Raw genomic sequence first — 15200 nt, 5'->3', positions numbered from 1 at the left:
CTTCAGCACCAGTCCTTCTAATGAATATTCAGAGCCGATTTCCTCTATTGACTGGTTTGATCTCCTTCCTTGCTGTTCAAGGGACTCTCAAGAGTTTTCTATTTCTTTCATCAATTTTCAGCACACAGATCTTGCCTACAGTTTGTTAAATTCATATCTATTTCATGTTTTAACTGCCATGTAACTGATACTGAATTCTTAATTTCAGTTTCCAGTTCTCCATCGCTTGTGTTTCAAAATATTTTGATCTGGTATCCTGTGATCTTGGTTCTGAGTAAACGCGGGAATTTCCTACACGGAGAGTAATACTGTCTGTGAGTAGAGAGGCTTTTTGGCTCTGTTTTCCTTTTCACTCTGTATGCCTTTCGCTCCTTTTCCTGCGTTACTGCTCCAGCTTGGCCAACCAGAACAGGAGTGGTAAGAAAGGCACCTTTGCTTTGTTCCTCGTCTTAGGGGAAGGCACTCCCTCTTTCATCCTAAATAAAATGCCAGTTGTAGGTGTTCTACAGAAGCCTGTTAGCAAGCTTGGGCTTCCCAGGTGGCGTTAGTGGTAAAGAACCCGCCTGCCAATGCAGGCAGCATTAAGAGACGCAGGTTCCATCGCGGGGTTGGGAAGATCCCCTGGAGGAAGGCATGGTGACCCGCCCAGTGTCCGTGCCTGGGGAATCCCATGAACGAAGGAGTCTGCCGGCCTACAGTCCGTGGGCCGCAAAGAGTCGGACAGGACTGCGGTGCCTCAGCATGCGCACGTATGCTTAGCAAGGTTAGTGCGTTCCCTTTAATTCCTACTTGGGAAGTCGCTGCCGTTGTTTTCCCTTTAATCTGAGAGCTCAGTTGGTAAAGAATCAGCCTGCAATGCAGGAGACCCTGGTTCGATTCCTGGGTCAGGAAGATCCCCTGGAGAAGGGGTAGGCTACCCACCCCAGGATTCTTGGGCTTCTCTTGTGGCTCAGCTGGTAAAGAATCTGCCTGCAATGCGGGAGACCTGGCTTCAATCTAGGTTGGGAAGGTCCCCTGGAGAAGGGAAAGGCTACCCACTCCAGTATTCTGACTTGGAGAATTCCATGGAGTCCATGGGTTAGGGTCACAAAGAGCTGGACATGACTGAGCGACTTTCACTTCCACTTTTCCTTTAATCACTGTCGGAGATTCAATTTTGTCAAACGATTTTTCTAAATCGATGAAGATGATCAAAGTTCTGTTGATAATGGCAAATTACCCTGATGAATATTCAAATGTTGAACCAGCCTTGTGTTTATAAGATAAACCCTACTTGAATTAGGATAAATTGTGATTTTTACATATTTTTAAATTTGATTTTTCTAATATTTTATTAAGGATTTTTGCATCTATGTTCTCAGGCCTATAGTTTACTTTTCTTTCTTTTTATGTTCAGCACCTTTTCTGATTTTGGTGTCAGCTTAATGCTTTAGAATGTCTTTTATTTCCTCCTTCTTGAAATGCTTAGTAAAATTAACCATCGAACCTTGTATGCTTAAGAGTTTTCTTTTTGGGAAGTGTTTAATTTTGTATTCAAATATTTGATAGCTATTTGACTGCTCGGGTCATCTAGTTCTTCTTAAGTAGACTGGAAGTGTGTTTCTTTAAAGACATTTGTTCATTTCATCTAAGCTGTTGAGTTAATGAGCCTAAAGATACGCAAAATGTCCTTTTATTCTTTTAGCATCAATAGAGTTTATAGAGGTGTCTCCTGTTATTGGTGATGTTGGTAATTTGCAATTTCTATTTATTTTTTTATCAGTCTGGCTAGAAGTTTATTGGTTTTTAAAAGAACAGCTTTTGGATTCATTGGGTTTTTTTTCTATTATTATTTATTTTTATTTCATTGATTTTTGCTCTTTTTCTTCACTATTTTCCTTCTTTTTAAATTTACTCTTATAGGTTCTTAAAGTTGAAGTTTAGATTCTAATATAAACATCTAAAGGCTGTTTATTCAGTTCAGTTCAGTAGCTCAGTCATGTCCAACTCTTTGCAACTCCATGGACTGCAGCACGCCAGGCCTCCCTGTCCATCACCAACTCCCGGAGCTTGCTCAAACTCATGTCCATTGAGTTGGTGATGCCATCCAACCATCTCATCCTCCGTCGTCCCCTTCTCTTCCTGCCTTTGCTCGTTCCCAGCATCAGGGTCTTTTCCAATGAGTCAGTTCTTCACATCAAGTGGTCAAAGTATTGGAACTTCAGCTTCAGCATCAGTCCTTCCAGTGAATATTCAGGACTGATGTCCTTTAGGATGGACTGGTTAGATCTCCTTGCAGTCTAAGGGACTCTCAAGAGTCTTCTCCAACACCACAGTTCAAAAGCATCAATCCTTCAGTGCTCAGCTTTCTTTATAGTCCAACTCTCACATCCATACATGACCCCTGGAAAAACCATAGCTTTGACTAGACAGACATTTGTAGGCAAAGTAATGTCTCTGCTTTTTAATATGCTGTCTAGGTTGGTCATAGCTTTTCTTCCAAGGAGGAAGCATCTTTTAATTTCATTGCTGCAGTCACCATCTTCAGTGATTTTGGAACCCCCCAAAAAAATCTCTTACTGTTTCCATTGTTTCCACATCTATTTCCCATGAAGTAATGGGACCGGATGCCATGATCTTAGTTTTCTGAATGTTGAGCTTTAAGCCAACTTTTTCACTCTCCTCTTTCACTTTCATCAAGAGGCTCTTTAGTTCTTCTTCGCTTTCTGCCATAAGGGTGGTGTCATCTGCATATCTGAGGTTATTGATATTCCTCCCAGCAATCTTGATTCCAGCTTGTGCTTCCTCCAGTCCAACGTTTCTCATGATGTACTCTGCATAGAAGTTAAATAAGCACGGTGACAATGTACAGCCTTGACATACTCCTTTTCCTATTTGAAACCAGTCTGTTGTTTCATGTCCAGTTCTAACTGTTGCTTCTTAACCTGCATACAGATTTCTCAGAGGCAGGTCAAGTGGTCTGGTATTCCCATCTCTTTCAGAATTTTCCACATTTTGTTGTGATCCACACAGTCAAAGGCTTTGGCATAGTCAATAAAGCAGAAGTAGATGTTTTTCTGGAACTCTTGCTTTTTTGATGATCCAGCACTTTCGAGTCCCCAAATTTTGATATGTTGTGTTTTTCCCTTTTATTAAACTAAAAATGCTTTCTAGTTTTCCAGGTGATTTCATCTTTAACTCTTGGGTTACTTTGAAGTGTGTTCCTTAATTTACAAGTTTTTAGGGACTCGCCACATAATCTTTCTGGTGTTAATTTCAAGTTTAATTCTGTTGAGTCATAAAAGACACTGTTTGTGATTTCAGTTATTTTTAACTTGTTTAGATTTGTTTTATATGACATATATATTTCAAACATGTCCACCTCGGTTAAGTTCCACATGTGCTTGGAAAGCATGTGTAGTCTGCTGTCCTTGGGTAGATTTCTAAGTAAATACCGTGTGGATCAGATCCTGTGTGGTGGTGTCTGGCAGAAGGTCCTCCCTGATGCGCCTGTCTGCCTTCTTTTTTTGGTGGAGTGTTGAGGTCTCCCGCTGTCCCCGTAGTGCTGTCTAGTCTTACCGTCAGCTTCACCAGCTATGCCTTCTGTACCTTGAAGCTCGGTGGCGTCCACAGCCAGGGCTGTTGGGTCTTCTTGAGGGACAGATCGCGGCATCATCATGCCGTGAGCTGCTTTATCATCGGTTTCATTGCTTGGTAGGATATTTACTTTGATGTTAATATAATGACACCAGGTTTGTTTTAATTAGTGTTTCCCATTCTCTTACTTTTAAGCTATTTTTTAAAAAGAGGGGGAGGGTCCCTCTTTTCTCGTATTTCAGACCCAGTGGCCCTGTGGCCTCAGCTTCCTTATGGGCTCACAAAAGGGTAAGACTTTATCGTCTGTTCAGCTTTTCCTCATGTTTGATGGGTGTGCCATGCTTCTCAACTGCCTACATGCTCGGCTCAGTGATGCCTGTGGCCGTTTTCAGTCCACCAGTTTAGGATGGTGCTGAGTGGGAAGTGAGTAGGACAGTCTTCCTGGTATCGTATGGAGGGAGGGCCCAGAGACAGCGCGGGAGGAGACGGGAGCGGCTGGGTGGCTTGGAGTCTGGAGTGGAGGGCTGGGATGACGTGAGATTCTGAAGAAGATCGTAATGAAAGCTGCAGTGATTTTCAACAGGACCACACTGAATCCTCTCATGTTCTGTACCAAGAGACGCGTATCTCTGTTTCTGTTTCTGGAGCCAAAGGATCCTCTGGGATCCACTGTCTTTCCCTTGAAACAAGCTCCTAAAGAACCAAGACCTTCCTATGTGTCCCGCAGAAAGCTGTACGGCACAGCCAGCCGGCCTGCCCCCTCTGCAGAGGCCGTCCTTCAGAGGCCGGCCGGGTTCCGTCTCTGCCGTTTCCGGAAGCCCTATGATTTCCCACTGCCCTCCGTGTACGCTCTCAACCTCTGTGTCCAGCACCCGGGGCCATCCCCACAGCGACCCGTCCACTTGCTCAGCCCCTTTCCCCGCCCCAGCACTCCATGTCCAGCCACACTCATTATTCCCTCACCACTCACCAGGCTTCTCATAATCACTTGCCTTTGCTGACTCCATTTTCCCCGATGCGAGCACTTTTCTCAAGGCCTCTCCGCCCTCGGAGGTCTGCCCTTTCTCCCAGCCCTCGTGCGGTGTCCCCTGGTCTGAGGCCTTCTGCACACGCCTGGCGCAGAGGCTCCACCCGTGTGTGCACCAGAGGGAACTGCCTGTGACTATGCTAGTTGCAAGAGAGAAACTCCCCAGGAATGTGACTTCCTTGGAGGCCTCTGGGCAGGCACATAATTGGGCTCAATAGCTCTTCAATAAAAGAAATGGAAAGTGGAAAATTTTTTAATGGTGGTTTCTATGGCAGACAAAGAGAAATTTAGCCTCTGAATGGATAAGTAAGTACATATGAAAAGGGATTTTTTTTAATATATAAAGGATAACTGGGCTTGAAACAGAATGATATGTAACAGGGGTTGCAGAGGCCTAGATCAAACCTTGCCTTGATCTCATATACTGGCTAACTGAAAAAAAATTCGGAGAAAGCTTTTGTTTGCTGTCTGTCTTGGGACCCCCTAGGAAAGGCTCCCCGTGGGCTGAGATGACCTGGTCCACCCTTCTGCCTGTGGCTTTAAGAATTCTCCAACTGAAAGTGAGGAGTAGCCCCGCTCTTTCTTGTTGTAACATCACGATTAGCTTCCAAAACCGTGCAACACCCGCGGCGCAGCGCTGAGCGGGTCGGTGAGTCAGTCGTGAGCGGCAGCTCAGGGTCTCTTCTCTCCCCACCCCCCATGCCTCCTGCTGCCCTGGAGCAGTGCCGACCGCGCCCCCGCAGAACGTGCAGGTGGAAGCCGTGAACTCCACCACCATCCAGTTCCTGTGGAACCCTCCACCTCAGCAGTTCATCAACGGCATCAACCAGGGATACAAGGTACGCCCGGGGCCACAGCCAGGGAGAGGGCCGCCTCGGCATCAGTGCGGTCTTATGACCAGGGAGGGGCCCCCCGCACCTCGTTTCCTGAGGAACCCACGGCATCCAGTTACAGACATGTTGGCCTTGGCGGGGCCTCCTGTCACCCACGGTGTATCACCAGCCATACTGACTCATAAACTACTGGTTGCCAGAGGTTGGTTGTTGGGAATTCCCGTGTGGTCCAGTGGTTAGTGCTCTGCACTTTCACTTTCACTGCCAAGGGTGGAGGTTCAATCCCTGGGTGGGGAACTAAGATCCCGCACAGCCAAAAAAACCAAAAACAAAAAAGGGTGGTTCCGCTAGGACTGAGCAACGTTATGAGAAAGGCCGCCCACTTAAAATGAGCGGCGGGAGACCCGTCCTGGCAGATTGAAATCAGCACGTGTACCGAACGCTTCCTCCCGGAAGGGGGGCCTCTCTGAGGAGCGCAGACTCAGAACAGAGGGCACGGGGCACAGCTGAGTGCGGTTTCTACCAAGTAACGACGAGCAGGTGCCCCCTCACTGCTTCAGGACAAGTTCTGTGTGTGGCTGGCTCGGGGCCCCCACCTGGACTGAGCAGACACAAAAGGCACTCCTGCCTGCCCTGAGCCGGATCTGAGCACCGGCCTCTGACCTTCAGAGCTGCGCCTGCATGCAGCCTCCAGAAGCACAGCTCTGCTTTCCTTTTGGGTGACCATCCCCGGCTGGACAGGGAGCCCGCCTTCATTTCACCTGTAGCGTGATATGTGCACATAGCTTCTGCAGGAGCAGGTCAACTCAAGGGTTCCACCTCGTTTGCTTAAGAACTTGATAATTTCATATTCAGAGAGTGTTATTTCCTCAGAACACAGTTCACTCCTCCCCCCCCCCCCCCAATTTGGAGTCAACTTACTGAAACACTTGTTTCTCACTAGAAGAACAGGCATAGTTGGAAACCTGTCCTGCCTTTTCTTTCCTCCCAGAGGTAGCTACAGTCAGAAGTTTCTTCGAAATCATACTGATCAGTGAAGATCTTACTGGCAAGGCCGGGGTGTTCATTCTGTGGCTCGGCTGTCGGCTTACTCTGCATAAATGCACTCCTTGTCCTGTGATGTATCAATTTTCAGACCTAGTTAGCTCTAGAAATGTTTGGCGTCTGAGGAATTAAAAGTCACACTCATATAATAATGTTGCCAAAACGTTAGAACAGCTGCCTTTGGAGTGTGTATAGATGCTGCATTTCTGCTGACTCAGGTGGTGAAGAGTCCGCCTGCAATGCAGGAGGCTCGGGTTTGATCCCTGGGTCAGGAAGATCCCCAGAGAAGGAAATGGCAACCCACTCCAGTATTCTTGCCTGGGAAATCCCATGGACAGAGGAGCCTGGCAGGCTACCGTCCATGGAGTCGTAAAGAGTCGGACATGACTGAGCAACTAACACTTTCACTTTCATAATCGGTCTCCCCAAATCCATTTTTAGAAAACTGGCATGAGATAAATTACAGATAATTAACATTGTTCCCACTGAATGTAGGACTTCTTCTTGAGTCAGAGTAGGTGCCCATCCAGAAAAATATTTGCATTGATGTTTCATCCATTCAAATAACAGGTAATGTCATCTTTACTTCTTAATGTTAAATATATATATGTTCCGTAACATGTTTAAGTGAAGAGAAGGTGAAAGTTTGAGAAGTGTCTTTTTTCCCAATGTGAGTTAAAGTAGATTTTTTGATACACGTGTATAAAAGTACATAGGAATATACGTGTGCTCGTTGCTTGGTCATGCCCAGCTCTTTGTGACCCCGGGGACTGTAGCTTGCCAGGCTCTTCTGTCCGTGGGATTCCCCGGGCAGGAATGCTGGAGTGCACTGCCCTGTCCTTCTCCAGGGGATCTTCCCGACCCAGGGATCAAAGTCACATCTCCTGCCGCTCCCACACTGGCAGGCGGAGTCTTTACTGTTGCGCCACCTGGGAAGCCCATAAATATACATATTTGTACTCAAGTAGTCTGTGAGATATCTTTTAAAATCCATATTTTTCAGCAAAACTATAAAATGTAGACTGTAGTAAATTTCTTGATCATGATTTTGCTCTCTTCGAAGACATACTGTGGCAAAATAAAACTTTGGTGCAGATTTGAGGGTGAAAGCGTGAAATTAAATCTCTTTTTCACCCCGTTCCATCCCAGCTTCTGGCTTGGCCAGACGATGTCCCCGAAGCTGTCACTGTTGTCACCATTGCTCCAGACTTCCATGGGGTCCACCATGGGTACATCACCAACCTGAGGAAGTTCACCGCCTACTTCACGTCAGTTCTGTGCTTCACCACCCCCGGGGACGGGCCCCCGAGCACGCCGCAGCTCATATGGACGCATGAAGACAGTGAGTCCCCTCTCCCAGGGTCCCATCAGCCCCCTTAGTCATCGAAGAGGTTTGGGCCCCTGTCATGTCCAGCTTAGCTTCGTGTAGTCTGTGGGGTGTGGGTGACCCTGGAGAAATAAGCTGGGAGCTGACCAGAGGCGTCTCAGCAGCTCAGTTAAGACTCGTAGTCGGAGCCGTCTAGGCATTCGGGGCCGCGGAAGGACTTCCCATGGGGCTGTGGCTCCTGCGGTTTCACAGCTCTGTCTGGAGGTTTTGTGGTGGTGGACTGGAGACCAAGGTGATGCAGTCTGGGGAGAAGGCGGATAATCAAGAGAGCCTGTGCCCAGACGCGGGGCTAGCACGGGGGAGATGCAGAGATGGGGTACAGAGGGCCGGGGGCCGGTGGGGCCCAGGGGCGGGGGTGGGCAGGAGGGGCTCTCCAGGATGAGTCCGCAAACTGTGGCTCGGGTGACAGGCCGGTGGGGACGGCCGTGACCGGAACGTGAAGGCAGGTCCAGGGCTGGGATGCAGGGCTCAGCCAGGGCCCACTCACGTTGAGGCAGCAGCAGGCCTGAAGAAGCAGATTTGGGAGTCCAGCACCTAGCAACTGTGACCGTGTTCTCCCAGGAAAGGCTGGGGGCTATAACTGAAGCGTGCAGTCTCACCACAGATAGAAATGCTTGAAATCAGTGCTATCTTGGGGCGTCTGAGTATGAGGCCCTTGGCAGTGAAACCACCTAAGTGGGTGCAGTGCCTTTGGGATCAGGGGGCTCCAGAGAAGCAGGAGGCTGACTGGGCCCTGGCCCCGCCATGTGCGAGGAGGCTGGTTGGAGCCTGCGTGCAGAGGGGTGAGCAGGGGGCCTCGGGGTGGGGGTCTCTGGAAGAGGAGGAGCTCTGCTTGCTGGAAGGCCCCTTCTCCACTGCCCTGAAGGAAACACAGCTGGACTCCTTTACGATTGCAGGTGAGTGGGAAGGCAAGCCCCCCCACCCCCATGGTTGAGGGAGGTGGCAGTGAATCCTCAGAGCGTCCCAGGCACCCCTCGTAGCTCTTCGTCATTTGGACATTTTCTTCCATTTCATTATCAAGAGAAGAGCCCAGGGCAGCATCTCAGCTCCAACCACAGCAGGTCCAACTGGACATTGGGTTTTACTTTCCAGAGGACACTTACTAAGAACAACAAGTGGCAAAAGCAGGGAGCTTCTTCGGATAAATGAGAGAAGACTCCTGGCTGAATTCGTTACTTAAAAAGCTCTGTTGTTGCCAGTTAGACACAGCGGACATGAGACTGAGCTAACTCCAGGAGATGGTGGAGGGGAGCCTGGCACGTTGCTAACTCCAGGAGATGGTGGAGGGGAGCCTGGCACGTTGCTAACTCCAGGAGATGGTGGAGGGGAGCCTGGCACGTTGCTAACTCCAGGAGATGGTGGAGGGGAGCCTGGCACGTTGCAGTCCACGGGGTCGCAGAGTCGACGGGACCGAGTGAAGGAACAACAGAAAAGACAGACTCGGACTTGCGGAAACACCTCATGATGCTGGGCAGCCAGCGAGCAGGGCCTTCACGGCCCCAGCCCACCATCAGGAGAAGGAGGAATGCGAGAGTTCCTGAGAGTTGAGAAAAGTAGCAGTGACATCATCTTTTTAGAATTTTCTAACTGAACCACCATCTTTTGATAGAAGGGGAGCCTGTCAGTCCCACCTGGAAAGACAGAGCATCCTTGTAGGCATGGACAGTCTCCCTGAAAGATGCGAGGTAGGGCTGCTGCTGGGCTCCCCAGGTGGCGCTAGTGGTAAAGAACCGGCCTGCAAGTGCAGGACACGTAAGAGACGTGGGTTCGATCCCTGGGTCGGGAAGATGCCCTGGGGGAGGGCACGGCCACCCACTCCAGTATTCTCGCCTGAAGAATCCCACGGACAGAGGAGCCTGGCGGGCTGCGGTCCACGGAGTCACACACAGTCAGATACGACCGAGCAACTGACCCCGCACAGGGCTGCTGTCAGCTCTGGGGGCGCAGCCTTTAAAGGAGGACCTGGGACTCCACGTGCCAGCGGAATGCCCCCCACCACCCCATACTGACGACGCAGATGGCGCCCTGGTTAGTTCTGCACACACAGCGGGCCTCCTTCTCCAAAGCTCTGATGAAATAAGAACTGTGGGGAGGAGGCGAGGGGGGCAGCGCAGTAGAGAGGAAACAGAATATAAATTTCAGCCGAGACGCTGCCAGCTGGTTCCAGCAGAGCTAGAGGACAAGCATATTTGGGCAGGAATCCAGGAAGCAGAAACACTGAGAGCATGAAAGGAGCAAAAAGCTTTCTTCGCTATTCTATCGATCGGAAAAAAGAACAAGCCAGTTCAAAAATCCGTCAGAGTGTCTTTCTGGAATCTTAGAATTGGAGGAGGACGCCATGGTCTTGACAGCCATCCTATTTTACCGTGTTCCACACTCAAAGAGTGAAATTTGTCAGAGCGTGTGAGCTTGTCCTTAAAGAGTCTTTTGAAAGTTTCGCCCAGATGAGTGAATTTGCTGAGGCTGTTATCATTTTTTATTTTTTTAAATCACGAGGTGTGTTCAGAGGCTTTGTCCAAGTACCAACTGGGTACCAGGTGTGGAATTCGCCTTAAAATCCTGCTGTCTCTACAAGGTTGACAGTGGGCAGAACAGGGCTGAGGCCGGTTAGCTGGGATCCCTAAGCTCGGCTCCTGGATGGACACCAGGCCCTAAAACTTTGTGCCCTCCTGTTGGGCTGAAAAAACTGTGCTATGTTATTGTGAGAAAGCTCCCTGTGTGGCCTTGCCCCGAGGCGTCCACGGGAGGCCAGTGGGAACCTGGCTCCCCACCCGGCAAGGAGCACACTTTCTCCCCTCCGAGTCTGCCTTTGCGCCTCCCTTTCCTCCCCTGTTGTTGTCCCCTACGTCTCTCCTGCAAAAGGGCAGATGGGTGCATGTGGGGGGCGCCACCACAGAGAGGCAAGCGAAGCAGGGCTGGTGAACTGCGGGCCCGAGGGGTGCCCGCTAGGCACCCCACGATGCCCGGCTCGGGACTTGGGACGCAAGGGGCCGCTACTCTCTTCGCCTCCCCCCGCCTCACCAGCCCCTACCCCATCTGCCCACTGCGCCTCCTCTCCAGGGTCTCCTTTCCCAGCAGCACCCCCGCCACGCGGCACAGAGCAGGGCCTAACCAGCACATGTGACCTGTCACTGTGGGCACAGTCACTTGTCACCTCTTCCCACCTCCTGGGGAGGTGGCCCCAAGGGGACCAGGTGTGGGGGCGCTGGAGTGCTCAGCCTGGAGGAGCTGGAGCAGGCGGTGGGCTCAGAGCCCCCTGGTGGCCCCTGTGGTTCCTCCAGGGCAGGCAGGAGACCCGGGTGCCGGGCCAAGCTCCAGGCTGGCACCTGCGTGTCCCTGCTCTGAGCCGGCATGGAATTCTACAGCCGGAGAACTGGCGCAGGGTCAGAGTAGACTCCTGACGACCCTCTGGGTCTGAGAGTCCGGACCTGTTTAGCTCACGTCCTGGCCTTTCAGGCCTTTTCTCTCCGGCGCTTTGCAAACCGACAGTAAGCTCAGCTTAGAAACGACTCTATATTCTGATGGCATGATAACTGACAATGCTAACAACAGCAGCCATGTCGGTCAGCACTTTTGTGATGCCGGGGACATGCTAACCGCTTTCGTGCTTTATTACATTTTTTTCTCACAATTACCTTGCAGTGTGAGTTACTTTTATTTTCCCTGTTTCGCAGATGAGCAAACTAAGGCTTAGGCACTCAAAGGACCACAGAGCCAGCCAGCAGGGAACAGGCTTCTGCCCAGCCAAGCTGCGCTGCCCTCCTGCCGTAGGAGGAGGCTACGGTCAGGGAAATTCAAGGGAAGCATGCAATTTTTGCTGGAAATTTCTCATGCCGGCCCTGCCCCTGGGCTACGTGGGGAGAGTAAGTGCAGGTTACAGCCTGATCAGGCTGGCAGGCATCGGCCAGTGACCACGTATGGCCGGCCCGGCCCCCTGGCCTGGACTCCTGGCTGCGGCCCCGCACGAGACAGACACACAACACGGATGCAGAGGCATCAGGGACGCTGGAGTAAGCAGTAGCCTGTGGGGTCCAACCACCCGATTGTTCAACTAGATCCAACCAAGAGAAAGAGAAGGGACTGAGTCCGCATCTCCCACTGCTGGCCTCTGCAGTTCTGGCGAGGCTGGGGTGAGGCCGACAGAAATCATTCATGTGACCGTAGCCCGGTCCCTCTAACACCTCAGACCCTGTCCTCCTGGGTTTTCACTGGCTTTCCCTGAGGGCTCTGACCGGCAGGCTTGGTCCTGGCTCCCGCCTCCTTCCACAGACAGACTGTCCCCCCCCCAATCCGACTGGAGAGAATCGGGCCGCACGCTAACAGATGTCTTTGGTTTTCATTTCCAGAACCGGGAGCTGTGGGCCACCTGAGTTTCACAGAGATTCTGGACACATCTCTCAAGGTCAGCTGGCAGGAGCCCCTGGAGAAAAATGGCATCATTACAGGTAAGGGTCTCTGTGGTCAGAAAGAGGCAAAACAAGTCTGCCCCGCACAGAGGGATGGACACAGCTCAAGGCGCCACGGCTGGCAGAGCCCGGGTGCCCAGGGCCTGCAGGGTGACTGTCGTGGGGCCAAGGTTGGGGGAGGACCTGTCCCGGGGGCCTCGCCTCATGTGGGCCCCTCCGGGCTGGGCTGCAGCCTCCCAGTGTGCAGGCTCGGTCTCATGGGCTTGTTGAACAAGCCTGTGACATCTCTGCCTGGGAGACCCGCGCTCCAGGTGTGTCCTCTCACAGCTGTTTCTGTTCCATAGTCTCATGGCTGTGTAGGGAGTTGACAGCTGAGATCACGGCGGTGTTACAGCTGAGGAGGCTGGGGCTTGGGCGGGCAGGGAGAGCCGAGTGCAGGCGCCATGATGGGGTGGGCCTGCCCCCCGCCTTCCCCCACCCCCCGGCCCCATCCCAGAGAGCGGCCAAGCCACACCTGTCCCCTGCCCCAATGCCAGGCCACCGGGGGCCACTGCAGGTGAGGGGCGCCCAGGGAGCAGGGCCCCAGGCTGCGCGTCAGCCGCCTCCCTCTCCTGCAGTGCCGTCTCAGGGGAACGGCTCACTTTGGTAGGACTTTTAATGATTTCATTTTGTAGAAGAGGCTTTTGAAGAACCTTCCAGGTTATAGGGCTGAATTTCCACTTAAATTGAGTCATCCACACGCGGCACTGGGGTCGGCCCAGGCTCCCCACCTGGGCCCAGGGCTTCGCTTCCCGTGTTCCCAGGGACTGTGCTGCCCGGCCAGGGGAAGGCCGTATGGTTCTGCTTCCTCAGTGGTTAGGTGCAGACAGCTTTATAAGTCTTATATCCTGGCAACTGAACAGCCATTTGAAAGAATATGCGTTCATTGAAAGAAGAATGTCTGCATTTCCTTCTTAAGTAACCAGTTAGCTCCCAGTGGGATGCATGCGCCACAGGCAATGCCCAGCTTCTCCAGTTTGGAATCCGAATGGGCCCCGCCCGCCTCCCGAATTTCCTGCCCCATGTGGTGTTCACACGGCTTTGTGTGACCGCCAGAAACGCAGCAGAGACAGGGCGCATTCAAAGGCTCGTGGCGTGCTCTGATCCTGAGATTGCGACTGGCTCCTGCCGCAGGTTCACGCGGGGCCTCAGACACAGCCCCCCCGCACACAGCCGGGGCCTGTCCCTACGCTGAGCTCCCCGTTTCTCTCCCGTTGTTCAGGAAACCTCCCGGGGCCAACCCGCAAGGTGCCCTCTGCTTGCCTGCACCCAAGCAGACCCCCTACAGAGGGAGTGCTCCGATCCGGGAAGTGCCACTGGGGCACCGTTGAGCTGATGCCGCCTCTGACCCTCACTTTTAAATAAACGCATGAATCTAGATCTGCCCTCAAGAAGCTGTGAATGATGTTAAGTCCAGGAAAGGGGGACAGTCCCTACTGTAATCGGACCTCCAAAGCCCAGTCTGCTCACACTCTGAGGCCTCTGGGCAGAGGACGCAGTGTTGCGTGTGTAGGGAAGACGCCTGGAAGGAATGAGACCAAGTTGGGGGGGTGGTGCAGCAGAGGAGGGTGGTCGTCCAGAGGAATCCAGCTTCCTGTGGCTTTAAGCTGCACAAAGGGAGGAAAACAGACGACCAGCGAGAAGGAAGCAAACCCAGAAGCAGCGGAAGCCGAGCAGCGGCCCCCACGTGGAAGAAGTGCTTCCGGCTCAGCCCTGTGGGGACGTCTGTGGCCCGAATGACAGTGAGTTAGAGCTGAAGCTGCCGCTGACTTCAGGGGGGCCGGGGCGCCGCAGGGCAGGCAGACCTCTCACTGACGTCAGCTCAGCCCTGAGGATCCACAGAAAGGGAGTACGTTTCGAAAACCTGGCCAGGACGCCTCGGTGGACAGACTCCACTGGAAGGCCTCCCGCTGACAGTCACAGCCTCGGCCCTTCCTGGGCCCTCCCAGCACCCGCCCGCCTCTCCCTCCGTGTGTCCAGCCTTGCGGGAAACCCACAGACACCACCCCCGCCCCGAGTGGAGCCCACCTCCCCAGGCTGGGCGCCCACAGCCAACACTCCTGATTGATGATCGTCAGTTCCTACAGCTAATAGGGCTTAATGAACCCAATTTCGTGTTTTATTAAACAAATACTCTCAGTCACCAGCAACAGCTACTGTTTGTCACGGAACGCGTAGCTCAGGCTGTTCAGCGCTGGCTGCCCTGCCCGGGGCTGGGAGCAGGTCTGCAGTGGCAGCTCTGAGGGTCAGAGCTTCAGGCAGACGCTCTGCTCCAACCACGCCTCCCCCGGGGCACGTTGCTCCTCGTGGTCTGTTCTCTGCCTCACCTCTCCCCTCGACTCTGTAAGGCGGGCTGCAGGGGGAGGGGGCCTTCCCAGAGGCCAGACCCCAGCTTCAGTGTCCCCACAGTCACCCTCCAGGACCCCTGCCCTCTGTGGGACCCTCCCTGCCCTGGATGCTCTGCTTGGACACGCAGGGCAGCACCCCTGGATGGACTTGGTTTCCCGTGGGGCACGCCAGCTGCACCCCAAAGGCCTTTTCCAGGCTGAAGGGAGAGAATTCCACCAAGTACAGCAAAAGAAACCCGTGTTTGTGTTTGTGGGCAAACCTGGCCTCCGAAAGCCCCTTTCAGGAAGCATCTACAGGGCACCAGCCACCGTCCTCCCAAGCCGCCCCGTCAGTGCTGGTCAGACGGCACCACGTCCAGTCCTGCGCACGGGCCGTTCTTTGGCCCAGATGCCCTGTAGGAGACTGGATGTCGGGAGTGCCCCTGAAGCGCCTGGAAGGAGCCCACGGGAGGCGGCAGGGGTGCGGGGCGCCCAGCGAACTCTGCCTGCGCTGCCCCTGTACGCGGCATTCACCACGGTCCCCCCCTAATGCTGATTTAT

At 52.7% G+C, this 15200-nt stretch overlaps 1 protein-coding gene across 2 annotated transcripts in view; it reads left to right on the top strand.

Annotated features, from left to right (window-relative positions):
- SDK1 (sidekick cell adhesion molecule 1) overlaps positions 1 to 15200 on the top strand; it is a 735743-nt gene that overhangs the window by 615786 nt on the left and 104757 nt on the right. For both annotated transcript variants that reach the window (XR_001917262.1, XM_018040596.1), the window contains exons 18-20: positions 5327 to 5442; positions 7630 to 7822; positions 12214 to 12312. Coding sequence is in view for 1 of the 2 variants with exons in the window: in XM_018040596.1 (XP_017896085.1) it covers positions 5327 to 5442; positions 7630 to 7822; positions 12214 to 12312 (408 nt within the window). In the remaining variant the exon portion in view is untranslated. The remainder of the gene's footprint in view (positions 1 to 5326; positions 5443 to 7629; positions 7823 to 12213; positions 12313 to 15200) is intronic.

The sequence above is a fragment of the Capra hircus genome, chromosome 25 (assembly GCF_001704415.2).
Source record: "Capra hircus breed San Clemente chromosome 25, ASM170441v1, whole genome shotgun sequence".
NCBI classification, from domain to species: domain Eukaryota; kingdom Metazoa; phylum Chordata; class Mammalia; order Artiodactyla; family Bovidae; genus Capra; species Capra hircus.
Note: the sequence above shows the minus strand (reverse complement) of the source record. Positions and strands in the feature narration are given on the sequence as shown.